At 41.4% G+C, this 26,355-nt stretch overlaps 1 protein-coding gene across 5 annotated transcripts in view; it reads right to left on the bottom strand.

The window, feature by feature from the left end:
* Positions 1-26,355, bottom strand: part of DENND5A (DENN domain containing 5A) — a 130,235-nt gene that overhangs the window by 36,251 nt on the left and 67,629 nt on the right. For all 5 annotated transcript variants that reach the window (XR_003722661.2, XM_077963462.1, XM_002799641.4 and 2 more), the window contains 4 exons: positions 17,048-17,235; positions 5,807-6,124; positions 3,866-4,081; positions 3,111-3,345 (listed from right to left, as the gene is read on the bottom strand). Coding sequence is in view for 4 of the 5 variants with exons in the window: in XM_077963462.1 (XP_077819588.1) it covers positions 3,111-3,345; positions 3,866-4,081; positions 5,807-6,124; positions 17,048-17,235 (957 nt within the window). In the remaining variant the exon portion in view is untranslated. The remainder of the gene's footprint in view (positions 1-3,110; positions 3,346-3,865; positions 4,082-5,806; positions 6,125-17,047; positions 17,236-26,355) is intronic.

Below are 26,355 nucleotides of genomic sequence, written 5' to 3'. Positions count from 1 at the left end.
GTGGTGGAAAGGAAAAGTAAAACTATCATTATTCACAGGTGATGTGACTGTCTATGTGGAAAATCTGATGGATGTACAAAAAAGCTATTAAAAGTAACTTTAGTATGGTTGCAGGACACAATATAAATATATAAAATTATGCTATTACAGTTATATATACTAGCAATGAACAATCAGAAATTAAAATTAAGAAAGCAATACAATAGTACCAAATTTATATAACACAAAACAATTTAAAATAACACCAAAAAATATGAACTACTTAGGGAAAAATCTGATAAGACATACAAAACCTGTACCCTGAAAAGTACATAATGCTGTTGAGAAAAATTAAAGATGACCTAAATAAATGGAAAGATATGCCATGTTAACGGATCAGAAGACTTGGTACTGTTAGGATGTCAAATATCCATCAAAATCTCAGAAGGCTTCTTTGCAGAAGTTGGCAAGTTGACTCTAAATATGTATGGAAATACAAAGAACCCAGAATAGCCAAAACAACTTTGAAAAGAAGAACAAAGTTAGAAGATTAACACTACTTGATTTCAAGATTTAATAGAAGCTACAGTAATCATTTAATGTAAGCTCCAGTAATCAAGACAGTGTGGTATTGGTATAAATGTAGACCAACAGATCAATGAAACAGAACAGAGAATCCAGAAGTAGACTAACACATATACAAACTAACAACATTTTGACAAAAGCATAAAGGCAATTCATTAGAGAAAGGATAGTCTTTTCAATAGATGAATATCTATATGAAAAACAAAAATGGACCCATAACTTACACTACTTATAAAATTAACTTGAAATGGATCAGAGGCCTAAATGTAAAACCTAAAACTATAAAACTTCTATAAAGCTCTATAAAACTTCTACAGGGAAATATAGGGGAAAATCTCTATGTGACCTTGGTAGGGCAAAAATGTCTTAGATACAATAAAAGCATAATCCAACTGATAAATTAGGCTTCATCAAAATAAAAGACTTTGTTCTCAAAAAGACACTGTTAAGAGAAATTAGGCACACACAAATCAAAATCACATCTCCCTTACATTTTCTAGTCTTCTCTCTTTACCTGTCAGCCCCTGTTCCAGGACCCTCATTAAGATGACAGTCCTTTTGGCAAAGGTTCGAGGACAAGTTGTCCATGCAATTAGACTACTTTAACTCAGGACATAGGATCCTGAACTAGAAAATACAAGACTTTGAAATAGAAAATGCAAGACTTTGTCTAAACTGTCAGCAGTTATATGTTCAAAGGCTAGAAACAAGCCTGGCATACTCATTCATTTGGCAAATATTTCTTGAAGACTTGCTATACGTTCGGCATCTGGTAGGTAGCTACAAAATGCAGCAAATGAATGATGAAAATATACAAAAATGCCTTAACAAGGACACTGAACATCCTGCAGGAAGTGAATACACCACTTAATCTAATGCTTCAAGCTGAAACCATTCTCTAGCTAAACTGATGTAGATGAGTTCTCTAAACAAAAGGACATGTTCAATCATTTGTGTAGATTACAACATACCTATGTGCTGGGTAAAATGCTAGAAGAATGGGGGTAAGAAAATGAGTAAATACAGTCTCTGCCCTTAAGTTGTTCCCTAATAATGATAGCTATAAAAATTAGAGATTGAGTAAAAGCATGCACAAAGCACCACAGGAACACAGAGGAAGAATCAACTGACTCAGTCTGGGAGCATCAGAGAAGGCTTCATAGAGAAGGAAACATATCTGCTAGGTTTTTGTGGCAAATACCATCAACTGCTTACTCATAATTCATTCACCCCTTCTTTCTTGCTTATAGACCTTCATACTGTTCAGGGTAACGTTACACCCAGTTCAATGTTCACTTTCACAGCTTCCCATGCACTTGAGGGTGATCATATAACATGATTTTGGCCTATGAGACAATGAAAGTTGTTAGAAATTTCTGGGAAAGCTTTTGCTTTCTGATAAAAGTGGGAAAATAGGCCGGGCACAGTGACTCACGCCTATAATCCTAGCACTTTGGAATGCAGAGTGCTTGAGCCCAAGAGTTCAAGGCCAGCCTGGGCAACATGGTGAGACTCTGTCTCTACAAAATATAAAAAATTAGCTGGGTATGGTGGTATGTGCCTACAGTCCTAGCTACTTGGGAGGCTGAGGTGACAGAATTGCTTGAGCCTGGGAAGTCAAGGCTGTGGTGAGCCATAATTGCACCACTACCCTCCAGCCTAAGCAACTGAGTGAGACCGACCCTGTCTCAAAAAAAGAAAAAAAAAGGTGGAATGGCGAATATAGCTGACATCAACCTTCCCCTCTTCTTGCCTCGAATGTGAATATGAAAAGCTTCTGGGGCTGGGTGTGGTGGTTCATGTGTGTAATGCCAACACTTTGGGAGGCCAAGACAGGAGGATCACTTGAGCACAAAAGTTCAAGACCAGATGGAGCATAGCAAAACCTTGTCTCTACAAAAAAAAAATTTTTTTTAATTAGCCAGGCATGGGAGCACATGCCTGTAGTCCTAGTTGCTTGGGAGGCTGAGGCAAGAGAATCACTTGAGCCAAAGAGTTCCAAGTTGCAGTGAGCTATGTTCACACCACTGCATTTTGGCCTGGGTGACAGAGAGAGACCCTGTCACACACACAGAGAAAAAAGGGCAGAAAAGAAAGAGCTTCTGTAACCATGAGGCTTTCATTGACATCCTTTTAAAAAAAAAAAAGAGGCAATAGTATGACCATAAAAGCCAACAACAAGGATTCACCGAATAAAAAGACAGAATCTCAGTTCTTGATTACATTGTTGAGCAGCTGAGCCAACACCAGCAACCACCAATTCTGTACTTCTTGCTAATATAAGAAAAATAACCCCCATTTGTTTAACCCACTGCTGATTAGGGTCTCTATTACATACAATGAGATCCATTCCTAACTAACAGTGTTAAAGGATGAGAAGAAGATAACCAGGCAAAAAAAAAAAAAAAAAACGAAGAAGATTACAGGCAATGGGAACCACATATGCAAAGGCAGAAACAGAGAAAGAGGCTGGCATATTTAGGAAAAAGGACATGTTAATGACATAATCCAAGAGGCTAGAATGTACAGTTCCAAGGAGGCCTTACCTGCTTCATCCACTGTGGTACACTTCTGGTACATGGATGTACGGAGAGTAGGTGTCCGAACATTCAAGAGCCTGATCTTGTCAACTCGGGAATCAAATACCCGGAGCACAGGGTCTTTATCATCATCATCATGACACATTATTTTGTTGTCAATGAAAGATGCAAACATCTGGGTCTCCAGGAATCTTGAGAGGAAGGGCAAGTAGGGCTCAGGCTGATCTGACAGAAAAGATGCCTGGTGGGACCAAAAAGAAGCAGTAATTGACAGGGAAAAGGGTAATGTCAATGTGCCTGAGGAATCCAGTAGGTTAATTATTCTCTGGAGCTGCCTAGGTCTTTAAGAAAAACAAGCTGCAAAATCTCTACATTTAAAAAACAAAACAAAACAAAACAAAAACACTCATGTAAGTTCAGGTATCTTGAAACTTTGACACTGGAACAAACTCACTTGGGTAATCTACTGAGTCAACCAATCTTCCCAGAATCCTGATGTTCACTCTACATGTATATCTTTGTCTTAAGAGGATCCCTTTGGCTGAAGGTAAATCATCTGATAATAATAATCAGCACATCTATTCATAAGCGACAAGACCTATTTTATCAACATCAAATGGACCAACATCGAATGGACCATAAACTTGTTTCCAGCGTATAATAATCTTCCATTACTACTTCAAGTAATTTTCCACTACTTCTTCAAGACATAACTGGTAAGTTCTCATTCCTCACCACCTCCCAAGCAGGATTACACTCACTTTATCAAAGTTTTGCATCTGCTCCCTGTTGGTAAACCAGGATTCCTTATCCTGGCTGGGTTGGATGACAAACACCTCATAATCTGCAAACATCTGAGTGAAACGATTTGCAAAAACTTCCCGGATCTGAATGTTTAGCTGGTAAATCCTGAGTTCTTCTTCATCACACTGAACTTTGAGATCCTTATTGCTGCTGGGGTCTTCACGCACTTCCAACTAAAGAGAAAGAAAAAGCAATTGAGAACACACACACTTTTTCCTTTTAACCCAAGGAACACAATTCCTGATTTTTTTATCTGATTTTTTTCCAGTGCTCATTTACTTAGCAGCAAATCATGAGAACAAAAGAGGAAAAACTGGAAAAAATAAATAAATAAAAGGAAAGAGACTCAGACATGAAGGAGAGAAAAATCAAAGAGTTTCACTTAAAGATATCCAACAACTCAATGAAAGTGGAGATAAGATCTTTATGGGCAGAGAGAGATTCTGCCATGAAAGAAAAGGTGCTAATTATCTCAAAGGTCAGGGAGAAAGGAAGGAATATGGGAGGTCAATTTAACAAAGCAATGAGGTTAAATTCTGGCTCTCTTGATTTTTTATTTTTTCCCTCATATCACTTTACTTCTTTCTGCAAAAAAAAAAAAAAAAAAAAAAACCTTTTGTTTTTGTTTTTTGTTTTGAGACAGAGTTTCGCTCTTGTTGCCCAGGCTGGAGTGCAATGGCACCATCTCAGCTCACCGCAACCTCCGCCTCCTGGGTTCAAGTGATTATCCTACCTCACCCTCCCCGGTAGCTGGGATTACAGGCATGCACCACCATGCCTGGCTAATTTTGTATTTTTAGTAGTGACAGGGTGTCTCCATATTGGTCAGATTGGTCTTGAACTCCCAACCTCAAGTGATCCTCCCACCTCAGCCTCCCAAAGTGCTGGGATTACAGGAGTGAGCCACCACATCCAGCCCAGAAAACCTTTCTCATTTCACCAAATATTTCTCTGTTCCTCTTTAACTGCCCATGATTTTTGAAAAATATCTACTCTACCAGGCAGGAAAAAATCTACTCTACTAAAGCAGAAAAAATGAAATATTTCACTAAAACACAGCCCAACAAGATTATTACATTAGTCCATTGGTTTATAAGTAACTTATAAAAGTAATTTAACAGTGAGAATTCAAGAGGACCAGATTCTAGACTCAGTTCAGCTACGTACTAGGCATTTAATCTTTAGGCAAAACACTTAGGATCTCTAAGCCTTGGTTTCTTTGGCTATAAAACAGTTAATACTTGTTCTGTCTGCCTTAGGTTGCTGTGAAACTCAAAGGGCAATGGATCTAAAAGAGATCTGGGCCTGGCACAGTGGCTCATACTTATAATCCCACCACTTGGGGAGGCCAAGGCTGGACGACTGCTTAAGCCCAGAAGTTTGAGACTAGCTGAGCATCATAGTGAGACCCTGTCTCTAAAAAAAAAAAAAAAAATTAATTGTGTGTGGTGGCACGAACCTGTGGTCCCAGCTACTTGAGAGGCTGAGGCAGGAGGATCACCTGAGCCCAGGAGATTGAGGCTGCAGTGAGCTGTGACCGTGCCACCACACTCCAGCCCGAGCGACAGAGTAAGAACCTCTCTCAAAAAATAAAAGAGGTCTGAACACTAAGATTACTATCATGCTCTCTCCAATCACTCTGCTGTAGTGTTCACATAGAATGATGGCAGACTCTCCTGGATGTTCAAAGGAGAAGCTACCCAGATTTAGATTAAAGTAGTATTTACTAGGATAACATCTGCCAGATGGAATTCAGAGTCCCCCATACAGAACATTCTTTCACTGCTCACAAATATGACTTGTCCAGAACTGGGTGCTTTCTCATCCCACACTTTACTTCACCAGGACAGCACCCTAGCACAGATCACACATGTCACAGACTCATATACACATCTTACCTTTTCCAGGCTCACCCCAGTCCTCTTGACCAAGGCTTGCAGCCGGGCAATAGTTTCATTCTCCTTAAGAAGCTCGTAGGAATGCAAAGGGGAGCCAGCAATGTTCCCATTCCTCTTGTCTGAGACAAGCTCAGAGGCCCGAAGCCTCTTCAACTTGGAGGCACTCTCACTGCAATGAAGATTCCCTTCAGGGGGAATTCCAAATGCCATGAGAATCTCAGAGACTTCCTGGACAAACTCCAATTTGTTGGGAAACTGTGGCAAGTCCTCCGGCAACTCAATGAAGTGGTTGTCAATGTCCACAAAGCAGAGGTTAGCCTGGAAGTCAAAACAGGATGAGGAGTATGAATAACTCCAGAGCATTACGGGAAGAAGTTTTAGAAAGGTTAGTGAACAAGAGGGCAAAGAAAAACACCTGAAATGGCTATATTTGAGATATGGTGTAAGGAAGACAGGGCTCAGAAATAATACAGACTTGAGTTCCAATCTTATCCTGCCACATTCTGGTTTTGTGACCTTAGGAAAGTTACTTAACCTTTCTGATTCTATTTCCTTAGCTGTAAAACGGAGATAAAGAGATAAACAATTTATGTTAGAGTGGTGAAGATTTTACAACATCATAGGTGTTTAGCATCAAACACATTTTATAATATCATAGATGTTTAACATCAAACACAAAAGTCTCACACATGATAAACACTCATTGCAGGCACAGTGGCTCAAATCTGCAATGCCAACACTCTGGGAGGCTGAGATGGGCGGATCACTTGAACTCAGACTGTTGCCTAGTTGTTGTTCTCCATGTTGCCCAGACTTGTCATGGCAACATGGGGAAACTCCGTCACTACAAAAAAATGCAAAAATTAGCCAGGGGTGGTGGCATGCACCTACAGTCCCAGCTACTTGAGAGGCTGAGGTGGGAGGGATCACCTGAGCCCAAGAAGCCGAGGCTGCAGTTAGCCGTGATCACACCACTGCACTCCAGCCTGGGCAACAGAGTGAGACTCTGTCTCAAAAAATAAAAAAATAAATGCCTGGTGAATTTGTGAATTCTACACTCAGTGAAAAGAACCCTAGGAATGAGTTCAAAAAGTCTAGGTTCCAGATCTGACTCTGTTATGATCCCCCTCTATGACCCTGGATATACCATTCTCTCTTTCTGAGGCTCAGTCTTAATTTGTAAGGTTTAGTGGCTGATCTTTGTTCTTTCTGTGCTTCCTTCTGGATTTAAAATTGCTTCTGAGAGAATGTAAAGAGATAGTGCTCATACACTGCTGAGGAGGTAGATAATCTGGATTAACAAACAATTTAGGGGCCAGGAGCAGTGGCTCCTGCCTGTAATCCCAGCACTTTGGGAGGCCAAGGCGGATCACCTGAGGTCAGAGGTTTGAGACTAGACTGGCCAACATGGTGAAACCCCATCTCTACTAAAAGTACAAAAAGCAGCCAGGTGTGGTAGGCACCTGTAATCCCAGCTACTCGGGAGGCTGAGGCAGAATAATTGCTTGAACCTGGGAGGTAGAAGTTGCAGTAAGCTGAGATTGTGCCACTGCACTCCAGCCTGGGCAACAGAATGAGACTCCCTCTCAAAAAACAAACTAACAAAAAAAACCCACAGTAACGTGGCAGTATCTAGCTATCCCTATTTTACAGACAAAACTGACACAGACAGGTTAAGTAACATGTCAAAAGTCACACAGTTATTAACTAGTAGAGCTGGGACTTGAACTCAGTTACCCTGACTTCAGTCATAATCTTGAGTTCTTAACCACCTACTCTTCTCCTCTTTAGAGGTCTTGTACATTTAATTTAAATACTTTGTAGTTTAACAATGGTATACTATTCCACCATAAAAATGAATAAAATCCTGTCATTCATGGCAATATGGAGGAGCCTGAAGGATATTATGTTAAGTGAAATAAGCTAGGCACAGAAAGATAAATACCACATGTTCTCACTTGTATGTGGGAGCTAAATATGTTGATCTCACTGAAGTAGAGAATAGAAGAGTGGTTACCAGAGACTGGGAAGGGTGGCAAGGAGGAGGAATAGAAAGAGATTGATTATCCAATACAAAATTATAGCTAGACAGGAGGAATGCAGTCTTCTATAGCACTGCAGGGTGACTATACTCAACAAAAATTTGTTGTACTTTTTCAAGTAGCTAGAAGAGATGATTTTGAATGTTACCAATACAAATTTTAAAAAAAAGGTTTGAGATTATGGATATGCTAATCACCATTTGATCATTACATACACCCACATCTGATCATTACATACATGTACTGAAATATACCATACCCTGTAAATATGTATAATTATGTGTCAATAAAAATATGTGTGTGTACATATATATTTAAATACTTTGTAGTTCTTGTCCCTGTTGGAATGTTCTTGCAGACATAAATTACAAAAGTCTTTCACTTTTTCATATTTATCTTATATTCATGAACCTGTTCTAGCCAAGACAACACTTCCTTCATTGCAGCACATTATTAAATGCTTAAGGGTGCTTCTGTTCCATTCATGTAACAGGGATAATACTATTACCTACATCACAGATTTGTTTTGAGAATTATATGACAATAAATGTCAAGGATTTAGCACAGTGCCAGGCACACAGTACATAATAAATGTTAATCGACATTGTTATAATCATCATGAAATATGCAATCTGAATGGACATATATACAATATTAATGGATAGAAAAAATCCATAAGATGCTAATAATCCCAAATTTACTTGTTAATTTAATGTAAATATTTCCAAAATCTCAGCAAGATTTTTTTCTGAAGGGTGTTATCTAATAACTAATTCTGAATTTTGTCTGGAAGAATAAAAGAAAAAAATAGCCACGACCATTGAAGGGAGACTTGCCTTACTAGATTCTAAAATAGACGAAAACAATAATCCACTAGAAAAGATCTTTAATAGACTTGAATATAGCCTGAATATTTGTCCCCGCACAAATCTCATATTGAATTGTAATCTCCAGTGCTGGAGGTGGAGCCGGGTGGGAGGTGTTTTGGTCATAGGGGTGGATCCCTCATGGCTTGGTGCTATCTTTGTGACAGTGAGTTCTCAAAAGGTCTGTTAATTTAAAAGTGTGTGGCACCTCCCAACCACTCTCTCTCATGCTCCTGCTCTGGCCATGTGACATCCCTGCTTCCCATTCACCTTCAGCTATGATTGTGAGCTTCCTGAGGCCTCCCCAGAAGCCAAGCAGATGCCAGCACCATGCTTTCTATAAAGTCTGCAGTACAATAAGCTAATTAAACCTCTTTTCTTTAAAAATTATCCAGTCTCGCTACTGTAGTCCCAGCTACTTGGGAGACTGAGGCAGGGGAATCGCTTGAACCTGGGAGGTGGAGGTTGCAGTGAGCCGAGATTGCGCCACTGCACTCCAGCCTGGCGACAGAGAGGGACTCCATCTCAAAAAAAAAAAAAAAAAAAAAAAATATATATATATATATATATGTGTGTGTGTGTGTGTGTGTGTGTGTGTGTGTATCCATATATCCATATATATATCCATATATCCATATATATCTATCTCCAGTCTCAGGTATTTCTTTATAGCAATACAAGAATGGCCTAATGCAAGATCCATGCATTGTAGATGAATTTTTCAACAAATGTTTTGGGGACAAATGCTGTCCATTTAAAAAGGTTAACATAGGCCAGGCGTGATGGCTCACACCTGTAATCACAGCACTTTGGGAGGCCGAGGCAGGCGGATCACCTGAGGTCAGGAGATCTAGACCAGCCTAACCAACATGGAGAAACTTCACCTGTACTAAAAATACAAAATTAGCCAGGCATGGTGGCACATGCCTGTAATCCCAGCTACTTGGGAGGCTGAGGCAGAAGAATCGCTTGAACCCGGGAGGCAAAGGTTGCAGTGAGCCAAGATGGTACCATTACACTCCAGCCTGGGCAACAAGAATGAAACTCCATCTCTAAATAAATAAATAGGTTAACATAATACTATACTCAAAAATAAAATTTGAGGCTGAGCGCAGCGGCTCACGCCTGCAATCCCAGCATTCTGGGAGGCTGAGGTGGGCAGATCGCTTGAGGCCAGGAGGAGTTCGAGACCAGCCTGGCCAACATGCCAAAACCCCATCTCTACTAAAAACACAAAAATTAGCCAGGCATGACAGTGCACACCTGTAATCTCAGCTACACGGGAGGCTGAGGCACGAGAATTGTTTGAACCCAGGAGGCACGGGTTGCAGTGAGCTGAGATCATGCCACTGTACTCCAGCCTGGGTGACAGACTCTGTTTCAAATAAATAAATAAAAATTGAGAGATGTTGAAAATTTAATTTTAAAAGCCACTTTTATGTTTTAAAAATAGTCTTATGGGCCGAGCATGGTAGCTCACACCTATAATTTCAGCACTTTGGGGGCCTGAGTCCAGGAGCTCAAGACCAGCCTATGCAACATAGCAAGACCTCGTCTCTACTAAAAATTTTAAAAGTAGCTGGGTATGGTAGCACACGCCTGTAATTCCAGCTACTTGGATGGCTGAGAAGGACTGCTTGAGCCCAGGAGTTCAAGGTTGCAATGAGCTATAACTGTACCACTGCACTCCAGTCTGGGCAACAAAGTGAGACTCTGTCTAAAAAAAAAAAAAAAAACAGGAAAAAATCTGTTAGAGGTACATACTGAATATATCTGGATGGCAAAATAATACTGTGTAAGATTTGCTTTAAAATAATCCATGAGGTGGAGTGGAGAGGAGGATTTACACAGAAGAGTAGCCATGAGTTGATGACTGGCAGAGGTTGTAGTGAGCTGAGATGGCACCACTGCACTCCAGCCTAGGCAACAGAGCAAGACTCCATCTCAACAAAAAAGAAAGAAAGAAAAAAAGAAAGAATTGGGCTAAAGGAGGGAGTGGTAAAAAGGCAAATTACTAGACTCATACAATAGCCTCGTGCTGTTTCCTCCCACTATACTGAGGGGCTCTGGCACACAGAAGTACTTACAAAATACTAGCAACTCCTCATACATCCTCTTTCCTCAGCTGATGAGGGATTAGTTCTTACATAACAGCTTTGGGGAGAGTAGCCTGGAAGAGGTATTGAACCCCAAGTGATCAGTTTTCCTCTGTTAACCTCCTGCCTTGTTGAGAGGGATTATGGGTAGAGTTAGCTGCTCTGAGATAGTGATCACATGGATCCCCCAAATCCCAAGAAGTCTCCCAAATATCTTCCACTCAAGGTCACAATGATCTTTCCCAATGCTCAGTTCCTAATGTCAAAAAACAGCCAGCTATAAATGCCAAAAAACAGCCAGCCAGTCTATCCTCATGTTATTCATTGAAAAGAAGTTCAACACACAGATGACTGGGAAAAAGCTATTGAAGGAGTGTCCTGAGAAAATGGGGGGAAAGTAGGAAAGAAGGGTCCAAGACAGAAAAAAAATGGTACCCCTTTAATATCCTTTGCTTAATTCTGTAATACAGCTGTGGATGAAATGCCTCCTTCCTGAACTCAGACAACGAAGCTCCAAAGAGAAGCATAAGACAAAGGATGCCTCACAAAGGCAGCTCAGCACTTTCACTTGCTCAGAGCCAGCTGAGCTCATGTGCTGGTACAAAAAGGAACAAAAAGCTTTTTACAGACTTCTGATGCCCAAAGACGGCAGTAACTGATGAATTCTGATTTGGGGGACTAGGAAATGTACACTCTCTGTCCCTCTGGAGAAAGACCTTTTTATAAACCAAGCTTGCCCCACCTTACTACCTTGATGATGCCCCCTTACACAGTCCCAGGTGAATTTCCCCAGCCCTGCCGGATATGGTTTGGCTGTGTCCCTACCCAAATCTCATCTTAAATTCTCACATGTTGTGGGAGGGACCTGGTGGGGGATAGTTGAATCATGGGGGCAGGTCTTTCCCATACTGTTCCTGTGATAGTGAGTAAGTCTCAAGAGTTCTGATGGTTTTATAAGGGGAAGTTTCCCTGCACAAGTTCTCTCTTTGCCTGCTGCCATCCATGTAAACGTGACTTGCTCGTCCTTGCCTTCCGCCATGATTGTGAGGCTTCCCCAGCCACGAGGAACTGTTAAGTCCATTAAACCTCTTTTTCTTTCCACTCTCAGGTATGTCTTTATCAGCAGCATGAGAAAAGACTAATATATTTAATTGGTACCAGTAGAGTGGGGTGCTGCTTAAAAGATACCCAAAAATGTGGAAGCAACTTTGAAACTGGGTATCAGGAAGAGGCTGGAACAGTTTGGAGGGACCAGGAGAAGACAGGAAAATGTGGGAAAGTTTGGAACTCCCTAGAGACTTGTAGAATGGCTTTGACCAAAATGCTGATAATGATAATGATATGGACAATGAAATCCAGGCTGAGGTGGTTTCAGATGGAGATAAGGAACTTGCTCGGAAATGGAGCAAAGGTGACTCTTGCTATGTTTTACCAAAGAGACTGGAGGCATTTTGCCCCTACTCTAGAGATTTGTGTGACTTTGAACTTAAGAGAGATAATCTAGGGTATCTGGAAGAAGAAATTTCTAAGCAGCAAAGCATTCAAGAGGTCTCCTGGGTGCTGTTAAAGGCATTCAGTTTTAAAAGGGAAACAGAGCATAAAAGTCTTGGAAAATTTGCAGCCTGACAATGCAATAGAAAAGAAAATCCCATTTTCTGAGGAGAAAAGTCAAGCTGCTACAGAAATTTACATAACTAACAAGGAGCCAAATGTTAATCTCCAAGACAATGGGGGTATATGTCTCCAGGGCATGTCAGAGGTCTTCACAGCAGTCCCTCCCTTTACAGGCCTGGAGGCCTAGGAGGAAAAAGTGGTTTTGTGGGCCAGACACAGGGTAACCAAGCTATGTGCAGCCCAGGGACTTGGTGCCCTGCATCCCAGCTGCTCCAGCTGTAGCTGAAAGGGGCTATCATAAAGCTCAGGCTGTGGTTTCAGAGGGTACAAGCCCCAAGCCTTGGCAGCTTCCACGTGGTGTTGAGCCTGCAAGTACACGGAAGTCAAGAATTGGGGTTTGGGAACCTCTGCCTAGATTTTTGTGGAGGTACAGAAATGCCTGGATGCCCAGAGAGAGGTTTGCTGCAGGGGCAGGGCCCTCATGGAGAACTTCTGCTAGAGTAGTGCGGAAGGGAAATGTGGGGTCAGAGCCCCCACACAGAGTCCCTACCGAGACACTGCCCAGCAGAGCTGTGAGAACAGAGCCACCATCCTTCAGACCCCAGAATGGTAGATTCACTGACAGTTTGCACTGTGTGCCTAGAAAAGTCACAGACACTCAACACCAGCCCATAAAAGCAGCCAGGAGGGAGGCTGTACCCTGCAAAGCCACAGGGGTGGAGCTGCCCAAGACTATGGGAACCCACCTCTTTTTCTGTTGTTGTTTTTTGAGATGGAGTTTTGCTATTGTTGCCCAGGCTAGAGTGCAATGACACAATCTCAGCTCACCACAATCTCCACCTCCCAGGTTCAAGCAATTCTCCTGCCTCAGCCTCTCGAGTAGCTGGGATAACAGGCTTGCGCCACCATGCCCAGCCAATTTTGTATTTTAAGTAGAGATGGGGTTTCTCCATGTTGGTCAGGCTGGTCTTGAACTCCCAACCTCAGGTGATCCACCAACCTCGGCCTCCCAAAGTGCTGGGATTACAGGCATGAACCACCATGCCCAGCCAGGGAATCCACCTCTTGCATCAGTGTGACCGGGATGTGAGACACGGAGTCAAAAGAGGTCATTTTGGAACTTTAAGATTTGACTGCCCCGCTGGATTTCAGACTTGCATGAGGCCTACAGCCCTGTGTTTTTGGCCAATTTCTCCCATTTGGAATGGCTGTATTTCTCCAATGCCTGTACTCTCATTGTATCTAGCAAGTAACTAACTTGCTTTTGATTTTACAGGCTCATAAGGAAAGGACTTGCCTTGTCTCAGATGAGACTTTGGACTATGGACTGTGGAGTTAATGCTGAAATAAGGCTTTGGGGAACTATTGGGAAGACATGACTGGTTATGAAATGTGAGGGCATAAGATTTGGGAGGGGCCAGGGCAGAATGATATGGTTTGGCTGTGTCCCCACCCAAATCTCATCTTAAATTCCCATGTGTTGTGGGAGGGACCCAGTGGGGCGTAGTTGAATCATGGGGGCAAGTCTTTCCCACGCCGTTCTCATGATAGTGAAAAAGTCTCACAAGATCTGATGGTTTTATAAGGGGGAGTTTCCCTGCACATGCTCTCTCTTTGCCTGCGGCCATCCATGTAAGACATGACTTGTTCCTCCTTGTCTTCTGCCATGATTGTGAGGCTTTCCCAGCCACATGGAACTATAAGTCCATTAAACCTCTTTCTTTTGTAAATTGCCCAGTCTCCAGTATGTCTTTATCAGCCATGTAAAAATGAACTAATACACTGCCCCAAAGCTTCCTTCTAAGACTGCAGTTAAAAGACACCACATACTTTAAAGATGTGCATCAAAATATTGAAAGGAGTTCTCTCTGGGTGGTAAAATTTGAGGTAATTTTAATTTTATTCTTTATGCTTTTGTGCACTGTTAGGATTTTTTACTATAAACATGTCATTTCTGAGATATCCCAAAGTTGTCTTTCAAAGCCAGCTCTTCTCCCCCAGCCTAAGGTTTTTCCACAGGAACTACACAGGCTCAGATACCCTAGAGTTTATCTGCTAAAAATCAAGGTAGAAAATACCTAGCTATATAACTGCTCCCACAAATGTATGACCTTCAGAAGAAAAGGGTGGATGAACTGGGACTCTGAAACCCAATAACAACTTATGAAGTACACACACGTAATTCTACTGTTCCACTGTCACCACTCCTTCCCAAGCAGACTACAGGGGAGGCCAGAAGCTCAGATGTAAAGTTTGCAGCAGGGATGGGGAATACAGCAACATAGAGGCTCCAATAGCCCAGAACAGAGAGAACTTTTGGGTTTCTTTTTTGTTTTTTGTTTTTTCTTTTGAGGTGGAGTCTCACACTGTCACCCAGGCTGGAGTGCAGCGGCATGATCTCGGCTCACTGCAACCTCTGGCTTCGGGGTTCAACAATTCTCCTGCCTCGGCCTCTCAAGTAGCTGGGACTACAGGCATGCACCACCATGCCCAGCTAATTTTTTTGTAGAGACAGGGTTTCACCATGTTGACCAGAGTGGTCTGGAACTCCTGACCTCAGGTGATCCACCTGCCTCAGCCTCCCAAAGTGATGGAATTACAGGCGTGAGCCACCACGCCCAGCCAACTTTTGGGTTTCTTAAACAACCCATGGTTTCTTCAACAGTCCCATTAAGAAACCTATTGATCCCTCAGAGGTCCCTTCACATACCCATATACATGAAGTACATAGGCAACAATGTTGAAAAATCCTAGAGGGATCAGAATTTGCCCCAAGTATAAAGAAAGCTGATGCCAAAGAGGAAAATAAAACTGAGAAATCTGGCTTCTTGCTTAGTGGTCTATTTACTAAATTATGCACATAGCTTGCTTCTTTGGCCTTCCACCTTCAACAATTTTTTGTTATTGTTCTTTTTGTGACTTTACAGAATTATAATTAGGTTGACTAAGTTGTATCAATATTAAATAGACATTTGTTTAAAGCAAACAACAAACAGCTCTTCTTTCTCCAGTCCACTCTTCATGGATATGTATGGTACAGTAAGCAAGTACACAAAAAACTTCAATATTATCTCAACTCAATGATTTTATCCATCATTTAGATCTTTTTTTCCTTAATTAATATTGTTCCACCCCAAAGAGCACAATGCTCTATAAAGTCAAAGAAGAAAAAAGGGCAGAAATGGAAGAAGACAAGGAAGACATTTTGATTCTAAAACTAAAGAAGAGAGAAAAGAGCAAAGAGATGCATTTGACTATAATTTAAACATCACAGACATGGTCTAATTATCAGGGCATTCATCAAAGATGTTGCCCAGTCATGCCCAATGACACAGTGCTGCCCAGATCCAGTTCCATGAGAATGCTCTCTTCTTGGGGCCCCTCACTCATATTCCTCAGTCATATACAAAAATCTCTACCCCCAAAAAAAAGGCTGGTAGAGGGAGGAAACAAAGAGCTGTGGTGACACCAGTGTATGTATACTCCAAAGTTTGCTTCCCAGGCCTTTCTAATGACTAAGAAATTCAAAGTAGGAAAGCACTTCCCTGCAGCTAGTTTCACAACAGCCACAAAGTAACATACCAGTTCTGCTGGTAATTCTAAAAAAATTAAAAATAAAACAATCTTATTTCTAATCATGCTTTAATCTATTTAGAATGGAATAGGAAATACATATTTTAAATCAACTCTTTTCTTAGCCAGGCACAGTGGCTCATGCCTATAATCCCAATACTTTGGGAGGCCAAGGCAGGAGGATTACTTGAGCCCAGGAGTTCGAGACCAGCCTGGGCAACATGGTGAGACCCTGCATCTACAAAACATAAAAAAAACAATTAGCTGGATGTTGTGGCACACTCCTTTAGTCTACTACTCAGGAGGCTCCTTTAGTCTACTACTCAACTACTCAGGAGGCTGAGACAGGAGGCTCACTTCAGCCCAGGAGTTCCAGGCTACAGTAAGCTACGATCATGCTACTGCACCCAGCCTGGGTAACACAGCAAGACCTTGTCTCTTAAAAAGCAAAACAAGGCCGGGCGCGGTGGCTCAAGCCTGTAATCCCAGCACTTTGGGAGGCCGAGGCGGGCGGATCACAAGGTCAGGAGATCGAGACCACAGTGAAACCCCGTCTCTACTAAAAATACAAAAAAAAAAAAAAAAAAAAAAATTAGCCGGGCGCGGTGGCGGGCGCCTGTAGTCCCAGCTACTCAGGAGGCTGAGGCAGGAGAATGGCGGGAACCCGGGAGGCGGAGCTTGCAGTGAGCCGAGATCGCGCCACTGCACTCCAGGCTGGGCAACAGCGTGAGACTCCGTCTCAAAAAAAAAAAAAAAAAAAAAAAAAAAAAAAAAAAATTATAAAAAAAAAGCAAAACAAAACAAAATCAATAGTATAAATACAGAAATTACAATGTACGTATGTCAGTTGATAAAGATAGTAAATGTCTCTGGGATGATATAAATTGAACTAAATGTTCATTGTTTTTACTTTTTTCCTGAAAAGTTATTCATACTCACCAAAATAAAAGAAAATAAACTTGGTAACATCATGCATGCTGGGTTCATCCCAAAGCCCTTCTCTCCCCAATCCTGTATTGAGGCCAGAGGCACCAACACTCAAGCTCTCACCTCTTGAGGCAGCTCCAGCTTTGACCGGTCATCCAGGCCATTGGAATGCAAGCCCATCAGGTATGGAACAGGGGCATCTAAGAAATGCAGGAGAGAAGCCGGGAGAATAGGGACATAGACATGCTGCCACTGGAAAGGAAACATGAGAGCTGTAATCGTCTCCGCCACAGTCATCAGTCTCTGGTAATCTGGATCAACAACAAAAAAAGCACACACACAAATCAGTCAAAAACAAGGCACTTGCTTTCGAAACAGTAAGTTAAAACTTTCAATACAATCTCTTATTTAGAAAGGATCAGGATAAACTTCAGCAAGGGTATGCTCAATGTGATTCCCATGAGGGTGTCCGAGAGACAACCAAGAGACCCTTGAAATATACCTACACGGCCGAACGCAGTGGCTCAAGCCTGTAATCCAGCACTTTGGGAGGCCGAGACGGGCGGATCACGAGGTCAGGAGATCGAGACCATCCTGGCTAACACGGTGAAACCCTGTCTCTACTGAAAAATACAAAAAACTAGCCAGGCGAGGTGGTGGGCGCCTGTAGTCCCAGCTACTCGGGAGGCTGAGCAGGAGAATGGCGTAAACCTGGGCAGCGGAGCTTGCAGTGAGCTGAGATCCGGCCACTGCACTCCAGCCTGGGCGACAGAGAGAGACTCTGTCTCAACAACAACAAAAAAGAAATATACCTACACACACAGGTCCTTGCTCATAATAAAATCTAATATAGAAATACAACAAAAATAATTAATGACATCTTGCTCCAAATACTACCCCAGAATGTTAAGTAGATCCTCTTAAGAAAGGGGGTAGGAGAACTGAACAAAAAGAAAGAACAGTAGTTCTGGGTCTCCATTCAGCATGGAAGCAAAAATAGGCTCATTTCTCACTAATATACTTCTGTAGAACATCCTATAAGGAGCTTATGTGAGCTTTGCCTGCAAAATCAAGCACAAAGAACCATCAAGCATGCAGAAGCTGGTTTTCCATGCTAGCCAAGTCTGCCCTTCACCTGGCAACCTTTCCTGAATGAGAACAGCATAAAAATTTTAACGTTTCAATAAAAAGCCTTCCTAGAGGCAGGGCGCAGTGGCTCGCGCCTGTAATCCCAGCACTTTGGGAGGCCGAGGCAGGTGAATCACCTGAGGTCAGGAGTGCGAGACCAGACTGGCCAACCAACATGGTGAAACCCTGTCTCTACTAAAAATACAAAAATTAGCTGGGCGTGGTGGCATGCACTTGTAATCCCAGCTACTCAGGAGGCTGAGACGTGAGAATCGCTTGAACCTGGGGACCAGAGGTTGCAGTGAGCCGAGACTGCACAGCTGCACACACCAGCCTAAGTGACAGAGCTAGACTCCTAAAAAAAAAAAGAAAAAAAAAAAAAAAGGCTTCCCTAGAACTTGAAAGACCCAGCGGATTGACTTTAGTGACTCAAAACTCTTGTTATAGATCAGAGATCATATCATAGCCTAAAGGGAAGGCTCATGGTCAATATTTGGCTTCTCTTCAGAGTATAATTTCTAGGCCTTTTTTTTTTTGAGACGGAGTCTTGCTCTGTTGCCCAGGCTAGAGTGCAGTGGTACCATCTTGGCTCACTGCAACCTCCACCTCCCGGGTTCAAGTGATTCTCCTGCCTCAGCCTCCCAAGTAGCTGGGATTACAGATGCCCACCACCACACCTGGCTAATTTTGTATTTTTGGTAGAGACGGGGTTTCACCATCTTGGCCAGGCTAATCTTGAACTCCTGACCTCGTGATCCACCCACCTCGGCCTCCCAAAGTGCTGGGACTACAGGCGTGAGCCGCCGCACCCAGCCAGCCTTTTTTTTTTTTTTAATGACTAATAAATATATTGGTAAAGCCAATAAAATTGACTAAAACTTTTTTTTTTTTTTGATGGAGTTTCGCTGTTGTTGCCCAGGCTGGAGAGCAATGGTGCGATTTCGGCTTACCGCAACCTCCGCCTCCCGGGTTTATGCTATTCTCCTGCCTCAGCCTCCTAAGTAGCTGGGATTACAGGCATGCACCACCACCCCAGCTAATTTTGTATTTTTTAGTAGAGACAGGGTTTCCCCATGTCAGGCTGGTCGCGAACTCCCGACCTCAGGTGATCCGCCCACCTCAGCCTCCCAAAGTGCTGGGATTACAGGCGTGAGCCACCGCTCCTGGCCTAAAACTTAAATTTTACAAATTACTATTCACAAATGATATGATGGTTTCAGGCATTTAAGGACAAAGCAGAAATATACATTTTTAAATCATATGAGTAAAATCCCTCTGGAATGGCTGGTTTCAAATGAGCTGTCACAGGAATTAAAATGATGTTATGCACTAAAAACCCACCCCACCATTTAAATCACAGGTTGGTTCATAAAGTAGTTGTAAGGAACAAAAAACTTTCTAGGAAATGAAGAAGTCTCAGTACAAAGGGAACAGAAGCTGAAAAGTATTAAGGTAGAAGTTTAGCAAAACATCCTACATTTGCTCACTAATAAAGCTTTGAAAGTTGCCTATCACCTTGCTCCTAGCTAATCAAAGAAGAGCATAACCTGTAGACAACTTTACTAGTATGATAAATACGTATATTTGGTCTTCTTCGCAGTTTCTGAAACACACAGCTGCTAAAACTCTTGGAATCTACTGGGCATTAAAAATATCTTTTAAGTGAGATTGTCTCAAAAAACAAAAAAAGGAATGTCTTTTAAACCAGGTGTAATGGCTCAAACCCATAATCCTAGCACTTTTTTTGTTTTTTGAGACAAAGTCTCACTTTGTCACCCAGGCTGGAGTGCAGTGGCGCAATCTCAGCTCACTGCAACCTCTGCCTCCCAGGTTCAAGCGATTCTTTTGCCTCAGCCTCCCCAGTAGCTGGGATTATAGGCTCACGCCACCACGTCTGGCTAATTTTTGTATTTTTAGTAGAGAAGAGGTTTCATCATGTTGTCAAGGGCGGTCTTGAACTCCTGACCTCAAATGATCTGCCCACCTCAGCCACTCAAAGTGCTGGGATTACAGGTGTGAGCCACCACACCCGGCCCATTTTTATGACTTGTATGTGCAGATAAAGACATCAGACTTGGAATCACTCTATAAATAAGCCCCCTCTAAACAAACTACAGGGCAGCTCCTACGTATTTACAAACAATTTTAAACTATCCTGGGAGGTTGCAAAACAATGATTAGTATGCCCCCATTTGTGTTCTTTTTAAAAAGTATATATATAGTATATACACAGCTATGTCTACAAGGAAACGGAAAACAGTGGTAACCTCCCTGAAGGAGAACCAGGGTGCAGAGGTAGAAGTTGCACACGTCACTGTACACTCCTCTAATGCTGTAAATTTCTATCCTTCATTTTACACTCTTGAAATGCCTTTTTTCAAGTTTTATTTTATTTATTTATTATTTTATTGGACACAGGGTCTTGCTCTGTCATCCAGGCTGGAGTGCAGTGGTGTGATCTCCACTCACTGCAACCTCTGCCTCCCGAGTTGAAGTGATTCTCGTGCCTCAGCCTCTTCAGTAGCTGGCATTACAAGTGTGTGCCGCCATGCCCAGCTAATTTTTGTATTTTTAGTACAGATGGGTTTTATCATGTTGGTCAGGCTGGTCTTGAGCTTCTGATCACAAGAGATCTGTCCTCCTCGGCCTCCCAAAGTGCTGGGATTACAGGCATGAGCCACCGCACCTGGCCTCAAGTTTTATTTTAATATACCATACAGATTTCATAGTGTATATGTATAATTTAAAGAATATTAAAATCAATACATGTATATTTAACACCTAACATAAAAAATAGTACATTGGGCCAGGCGTGGTGGCTCATTCCTGTAAGCCCAGCACCTTGGCAGGCCAAGGTAGGGTGGATTGCTTGAAGTCAGGAGTTCAAGATCAACCTGGCGAGTATAGTGAAACCCCTTAAAAATATAAAAATTAGCTGGGTGTAGTGGCACGTGCCTCTAATCCCAGCTACTCGGGAGGCTGAGGCAGGAGAACTGTTTGCACCCAGGAGGCAGAGGTTGCAGTGAGCCAAGATTGCACCACCACACTCCAACCTGGACAACAGAGTGAAACTCCATCTCAAAAAAAAAAAAAAATATATATATATATATATATATACACACACACATACACATATATATAGAGTGCATTATTAAAAATACCGGAAAAAAGGGAATTTTTAAAAATTAAGAGATTACTTCTCAGGGGTAGGATACTAGATCAACGAAAAAGGGGCCAAGTGCAGTGGCTCACGCCTGTAATCCCAACACTTTGGGAGGACAAGGTGGCCAGTTCACTTGAGGTCAAGAGTTTGAGACCAGGTTGGCCAACACGGCAAATCCCATCTCTGCTAAAAATACAAAAATTAGTCAGGTGTGGTGGCACGCACCTGTAGTCCCAGCTACTCGGGAGGCTGAGGCACAAGAACTGCTTGAACCCGGTAGGGGGCTGAGATCACGCCACTGCACTCCAGCCTGGGCAACAGAGCGAGACCCCGTCTTAAAAAAAAGGGGGTTGGGGGGAACTTCCAACTTTCTCTGTATTATATGTGCACATATTATTTATTTGTTTTTTAAAACTATTGTTTTCATTAAGGATAAACAAAAAATTTGATATCTAGCTACTATATGAAGAAAAGAGAGGAAAATATTTGATTCCCTTTGGAATTATTTTAATTATATGCCTTAAGCAATCATTATTTTTACAGTAAAAGACTACTTTAGATAGCAAAATATCATTGGAGATTTCTTATCAGCCTCCACTTAGCCAACTCACTTTATCAATTGATTTTCCCCACTCTGAGTAAAGCATACATTGCTCCCACTCATTTGTTCCCAAACCTGTGCTAGCTGAACTTATTACTGGATTATATAACGTAACCAAATATTGTGTAAATAAATGGTAAAATCTGAGGGTAAAAAGAAAGAATGCCTGTTTCTCTGGAAACAAAATTAAATGCTTTCAAAAGACTCAGTAATACAAAGTCACTAAAAAACACTGTAATTGAATTAGGCATACCATGAAACAATTAAGAATAAAAAACTAAGGAATACGACAAAAATCTAGAAGTAGTCTCTGCTCATGTTCTTTTGCAAGGTTCTTTAAGTTATCACTCTACTTTAAAAAAAAAAAAAAGTAACCAGGGCTGGGCGCAGTGGCTCACACCTGTAATCCCAGCACTTTGGGAGGCCGAGGCGGGCAGATCATGAGGTCCAGAAATCAAGACCATCCCGGTCAACATGGTGAAACCCCATCTCTACTAAAAATACAAATTAGGTGGGCGTGGTGGTGCACACCTGTAGTCCCAGCTACTCAAGAGGCTGAGGCAGGAAAATTGCTTGAACTTGGGAGGCGGAGGCTGCCGTGAGCCAAGATCACGCCACTGCACTCCAGCCTGGTAACAGAGCAAGACTCCACCTACAAAAAAAAAAAAAAAAAAAAAAGGTAAAGCAAAGTAACTAGGAAATCTAGTCAATGCATTATGGGTGTGGTTTATGCAAGGAGTGCAGATACCTGATTTGTGAATTCATAATCATGAGAAATGCCTGGACCCTTCATCAAAGATTAGTGACTATACAGTTATACGTTTTAAGTTAAATTATTTAGGCCAGGCGTGGTGGCTCACGCCTATAATCCCAGAACTTTGGGAGGCTGAGGCTGGTGGATCACCTGAGATCAGGAGTTTCAGACCAGCCTGGCCAACATAGTGAAACCTTGTCTCTACTAAAAATAATAAAATTAGCCAGGCACAGTGGTGTGCACCTGTAGTCCTAGCTATTCGGGAGGCTGAGGCAGAAGAATCACTTGATCCCAGGAGGCGGAGGTTGCAATGAGCCGAGATTGTGCCACTGCATTCCAGCCTAGACGACTGAGCAAAACTCCATCCCAAAAATAACAAATAATAAATAGTTTAACTATAAAATTAATTGTATATATCATTTTTAGGATTCTGTGACTTAACTGACTTTTTTGGTTTCCAATCAACTACTCTACTAGGCCACTTCATATAAAGAGTTTCTGTTCTGCATATAATTTTAAAATAAGGCCGGGTGCAGTGGCTCATGCCTGTAATCCCAGCACTTTGGGAGGCCAAGGAAGGTGGATTGCTTGAGCCCAGGAGTTCAAGATCAGCCTGGGCAACATGGCAAAACCTCATCTCTACAAAAAATACAAAAACTAGCCAGACACGGCAGTACATGCCTGTAGTCCCAGCTACCCAGGAGGCTGAGATGGGAGGATCATCTGAGTCTGGGGAGGTCAAGGGTGCAGTGAGTTATGATTGTCACCTACACCATGTAGGTGACAGAATGAGACCTGCTCCAGTGTCGGTGACAGAATGAGACCCTGTCTCAAAAAAAAAAGTAATAATAATTTTTAAACAACCAATTAAAAATTATGCTATTAAAAAAACACTATTTCTATATGGACTAAAGAATAAATATTATCCAGAAGTAAATAAAATGACCTATACCAAAAAGAAAACACTGCTTAAAACTGCCAATTCAGCGTTCCAAAGGGTTATACTTTCAGAGTCTTACAATTCAGCCTGCATTCCTTTTCCTCAAGTAACACCTCTTTTCTATTCAGAGGGCAGGACATGCAGCAGGTAAAATCAACTGCAGTGGTGACAGCTTGTTTTTGGCCAGAGTGATTTTTATCCATACAAGGAAGATGCCTTTGGATCATTAATAAAAACTATTTCAAGACAACCAACCTAAATTGTTTAAAGCACTCTATTAACAACAAAAAGCATAACTTACATCCAATGAAAAGTAATCCACTCCACTTTGGCCTCAGCAATATCCAGGAATTTCTGGAAAAAGCTTTCTCTTGTGCATGCTGAACGTGACTTTAGGTCCTAAGTTCAATTCAATTCTACATACTAACCATCTCAATTACATTCAAACCTCTTAAAATTTTTATTATGGATACAAGAACCCATATTCTAGGAAATACAAAAGAAATTCAGATGAAATAATGTTATTTTTCCCTTGTGTTCATCATATTTGTTTCAATCCTCCTTTCCTTGCCTCTAAACACCCCACTGCCTTATAGGTACCTAAAAGTCTACTGTATCTTCTAACACTCTATACAGTTTGGTTTCCTCCTCTCTGTTCTGTTCGAAACCAGAGAAGTTCTTCCCTATTCAACTAAGTCTCCATTTCAAAGTATTTTTATGAAGCTCCAGTCAAGAAATAGCTAGGAAAGCAATATGATTTGTCCAAGTCTGTATTTCACCCAGAGACAGGAGGCTGTAACTTCGTATCTTAAACTAGAAGCTGCAAAGTGAAGCCTCAGGAACTACATTCAGCCAGCAGATGCTTTTTGTTTGGCCTGCAGTGTTTAAAAAGAATATTATTGCCAATATTTAAAAATCAGAGATTTCATGTAAAAAATCTGGGTCCTCATGAAATATTGGAATATTTAGTAACATCAGGCCAGCATACCCACAAGGAATTAACTGGAGCTAATTAGTGGCTGTCCACTTTATATGAGGTATGTGCTCTTGAGTTCAACATAGTTTCTATTACTTCACCCTCAAACTGTATCCAGAACCGAACCATTTCACACCACTTCACTGTTACCTCCTTAGTTCTAACTGACATCACCTCTCACCTGGATTATTACAAATTACCTCTTAACGGAACTCTTTGCTCATTCTCCCTTTGGGGATATACTCTTAATATAATGGCCAGAGTGATCCTGTTAAAAGCCTGAGTTATTCATTCATTTAACAACATTTATTGAGCACCCTTATAAACCAGCCACGGTTTTAGTGCTTGGAATCCATCAGTGAGCAAAAAGCAAAAGCCCTGCCATTGTGGAGGTCCGTTCTTTTGTCCGTGGACCAAATCTGGGAAATTTGAGCATCAAAGTAAATAATTATAGTGAATTATAACTTGAGTAAAATAAAAATCTATGAATCCATACAATAATAAACAAAGGAGAAAGAAACATTCTTCATTATGGTATAATGCCAATTAATAAATACAGATAAAGTTTAAAAACCACTATTTTCCAGCCTGGGCAATAAAGCAAGACCCTAGTTCTACAAAAAAAAAAAGTTTTTTTAATTAGCCAGACATGGTGGTGGGCGCCTGTAGTCCCAGCTACTCAGGCAGCTGAGATGGGAAGATCATTTGAGCCCAGGATATCAAGACTGCAGTGAGCCATTATTGTGCCACTACACTCTAGCCTGGGTGATAGAGTAAGACTATTTCTTACAAAAAAAAAAAAAATTTAAGGCTGGGCACAGTGGCACCTGTAATCCCAGCACTTTGGGAAATCAAGGCAGGAGGTTGAGTACAAGAGTTTGAGACCAGCCTGGGCAATATAGTGAGACCCCATGTCTACAAAAAATAAAAAATTAGCCAGGCATGGTGGTGCGTGCCTGTAATTCCAGCTACTCAGGAAGTTGAGGTGGGAGGATCACTTGAGCACAGGAGGATGAGGCTGCAGAGAGCCATGATGGCACCACTGAACTCCAGCCTGGGCAGCAGAGTGAGATCCTGCCTCAAAAGGAAAAAAAAAAAGAAAAAGAAAATCACCTTTTTGCTACTATCCTTGAAAAAACTGATTCAGAATAGAAACATCAATAGATGCTAAACTATTAGGCATCCATAAACTGCAAATATAATACAAAAAAATAAAAACTAAAAAAGAAATGGTTACGCAAAACTTTAAAGAACAGAATAATTAGTTTCAAAGTATCTCCCCACAACTTACGTGTTAATTACCAAGGGAAAAATTAAACCTTTCCAGTTAAGAAACCACAGACACCATCTTAACCAAGTGAGCAGATTACTATCACCAAAAATGAGACAAAATGACATCATATGCCTGCCTCCTATAATCATGAAAACTGATAGTATATGTCTCCTAATATAATGCACTGAGAGAAGCACAACATCACTTCTATGGTATTTTAGGCAAAAATTTATAATCTGAATCTAATCATGAAAACATCAGACAAAATCAAATTAAGGGACAGTCTATAAAATAACCTGCTTGTACTCTTCAAAAATGTCTATGTCATGAAAGACAAAGGCTGAGAAACTCACAACTAAAAGCAATGCAAGATATCGCACTAGATCCTGAATAAGGAATTTTTTTACATTATCATAATAGACATTATCAGGTACTAGAGAAACTTTAATACAGTACTGTCTCAATGTCAGGTTTTCCAAATTTGATCAATGATAGTTATTTCAGAGAATGTTATTCTTAGGAAATAAACATATGAGAATTTAGGAGTCACAATAACTCTCAATGGTTCAGTTATGTTCACACACAGAGAGAGACTG

Source organism: Macaca mulatta, chromosome 14 (assembly GCF_049350105.2).
Source record: "Macaca mulatta isolate MMU2019108-1 chromosome 14, T2T-MMU8v2.0, whole genome shotgun sequence".
Taxonomy (NCBI): domain Eukaryota; kingdom Metazoa; phylum Chordata; class Mammalia; order Primates; family Cercopithecidae; genus Macaca; species Macaca mulatta.
This window is presented reverse-complemented; position numbering and strand designations above follow the sequence as displayed.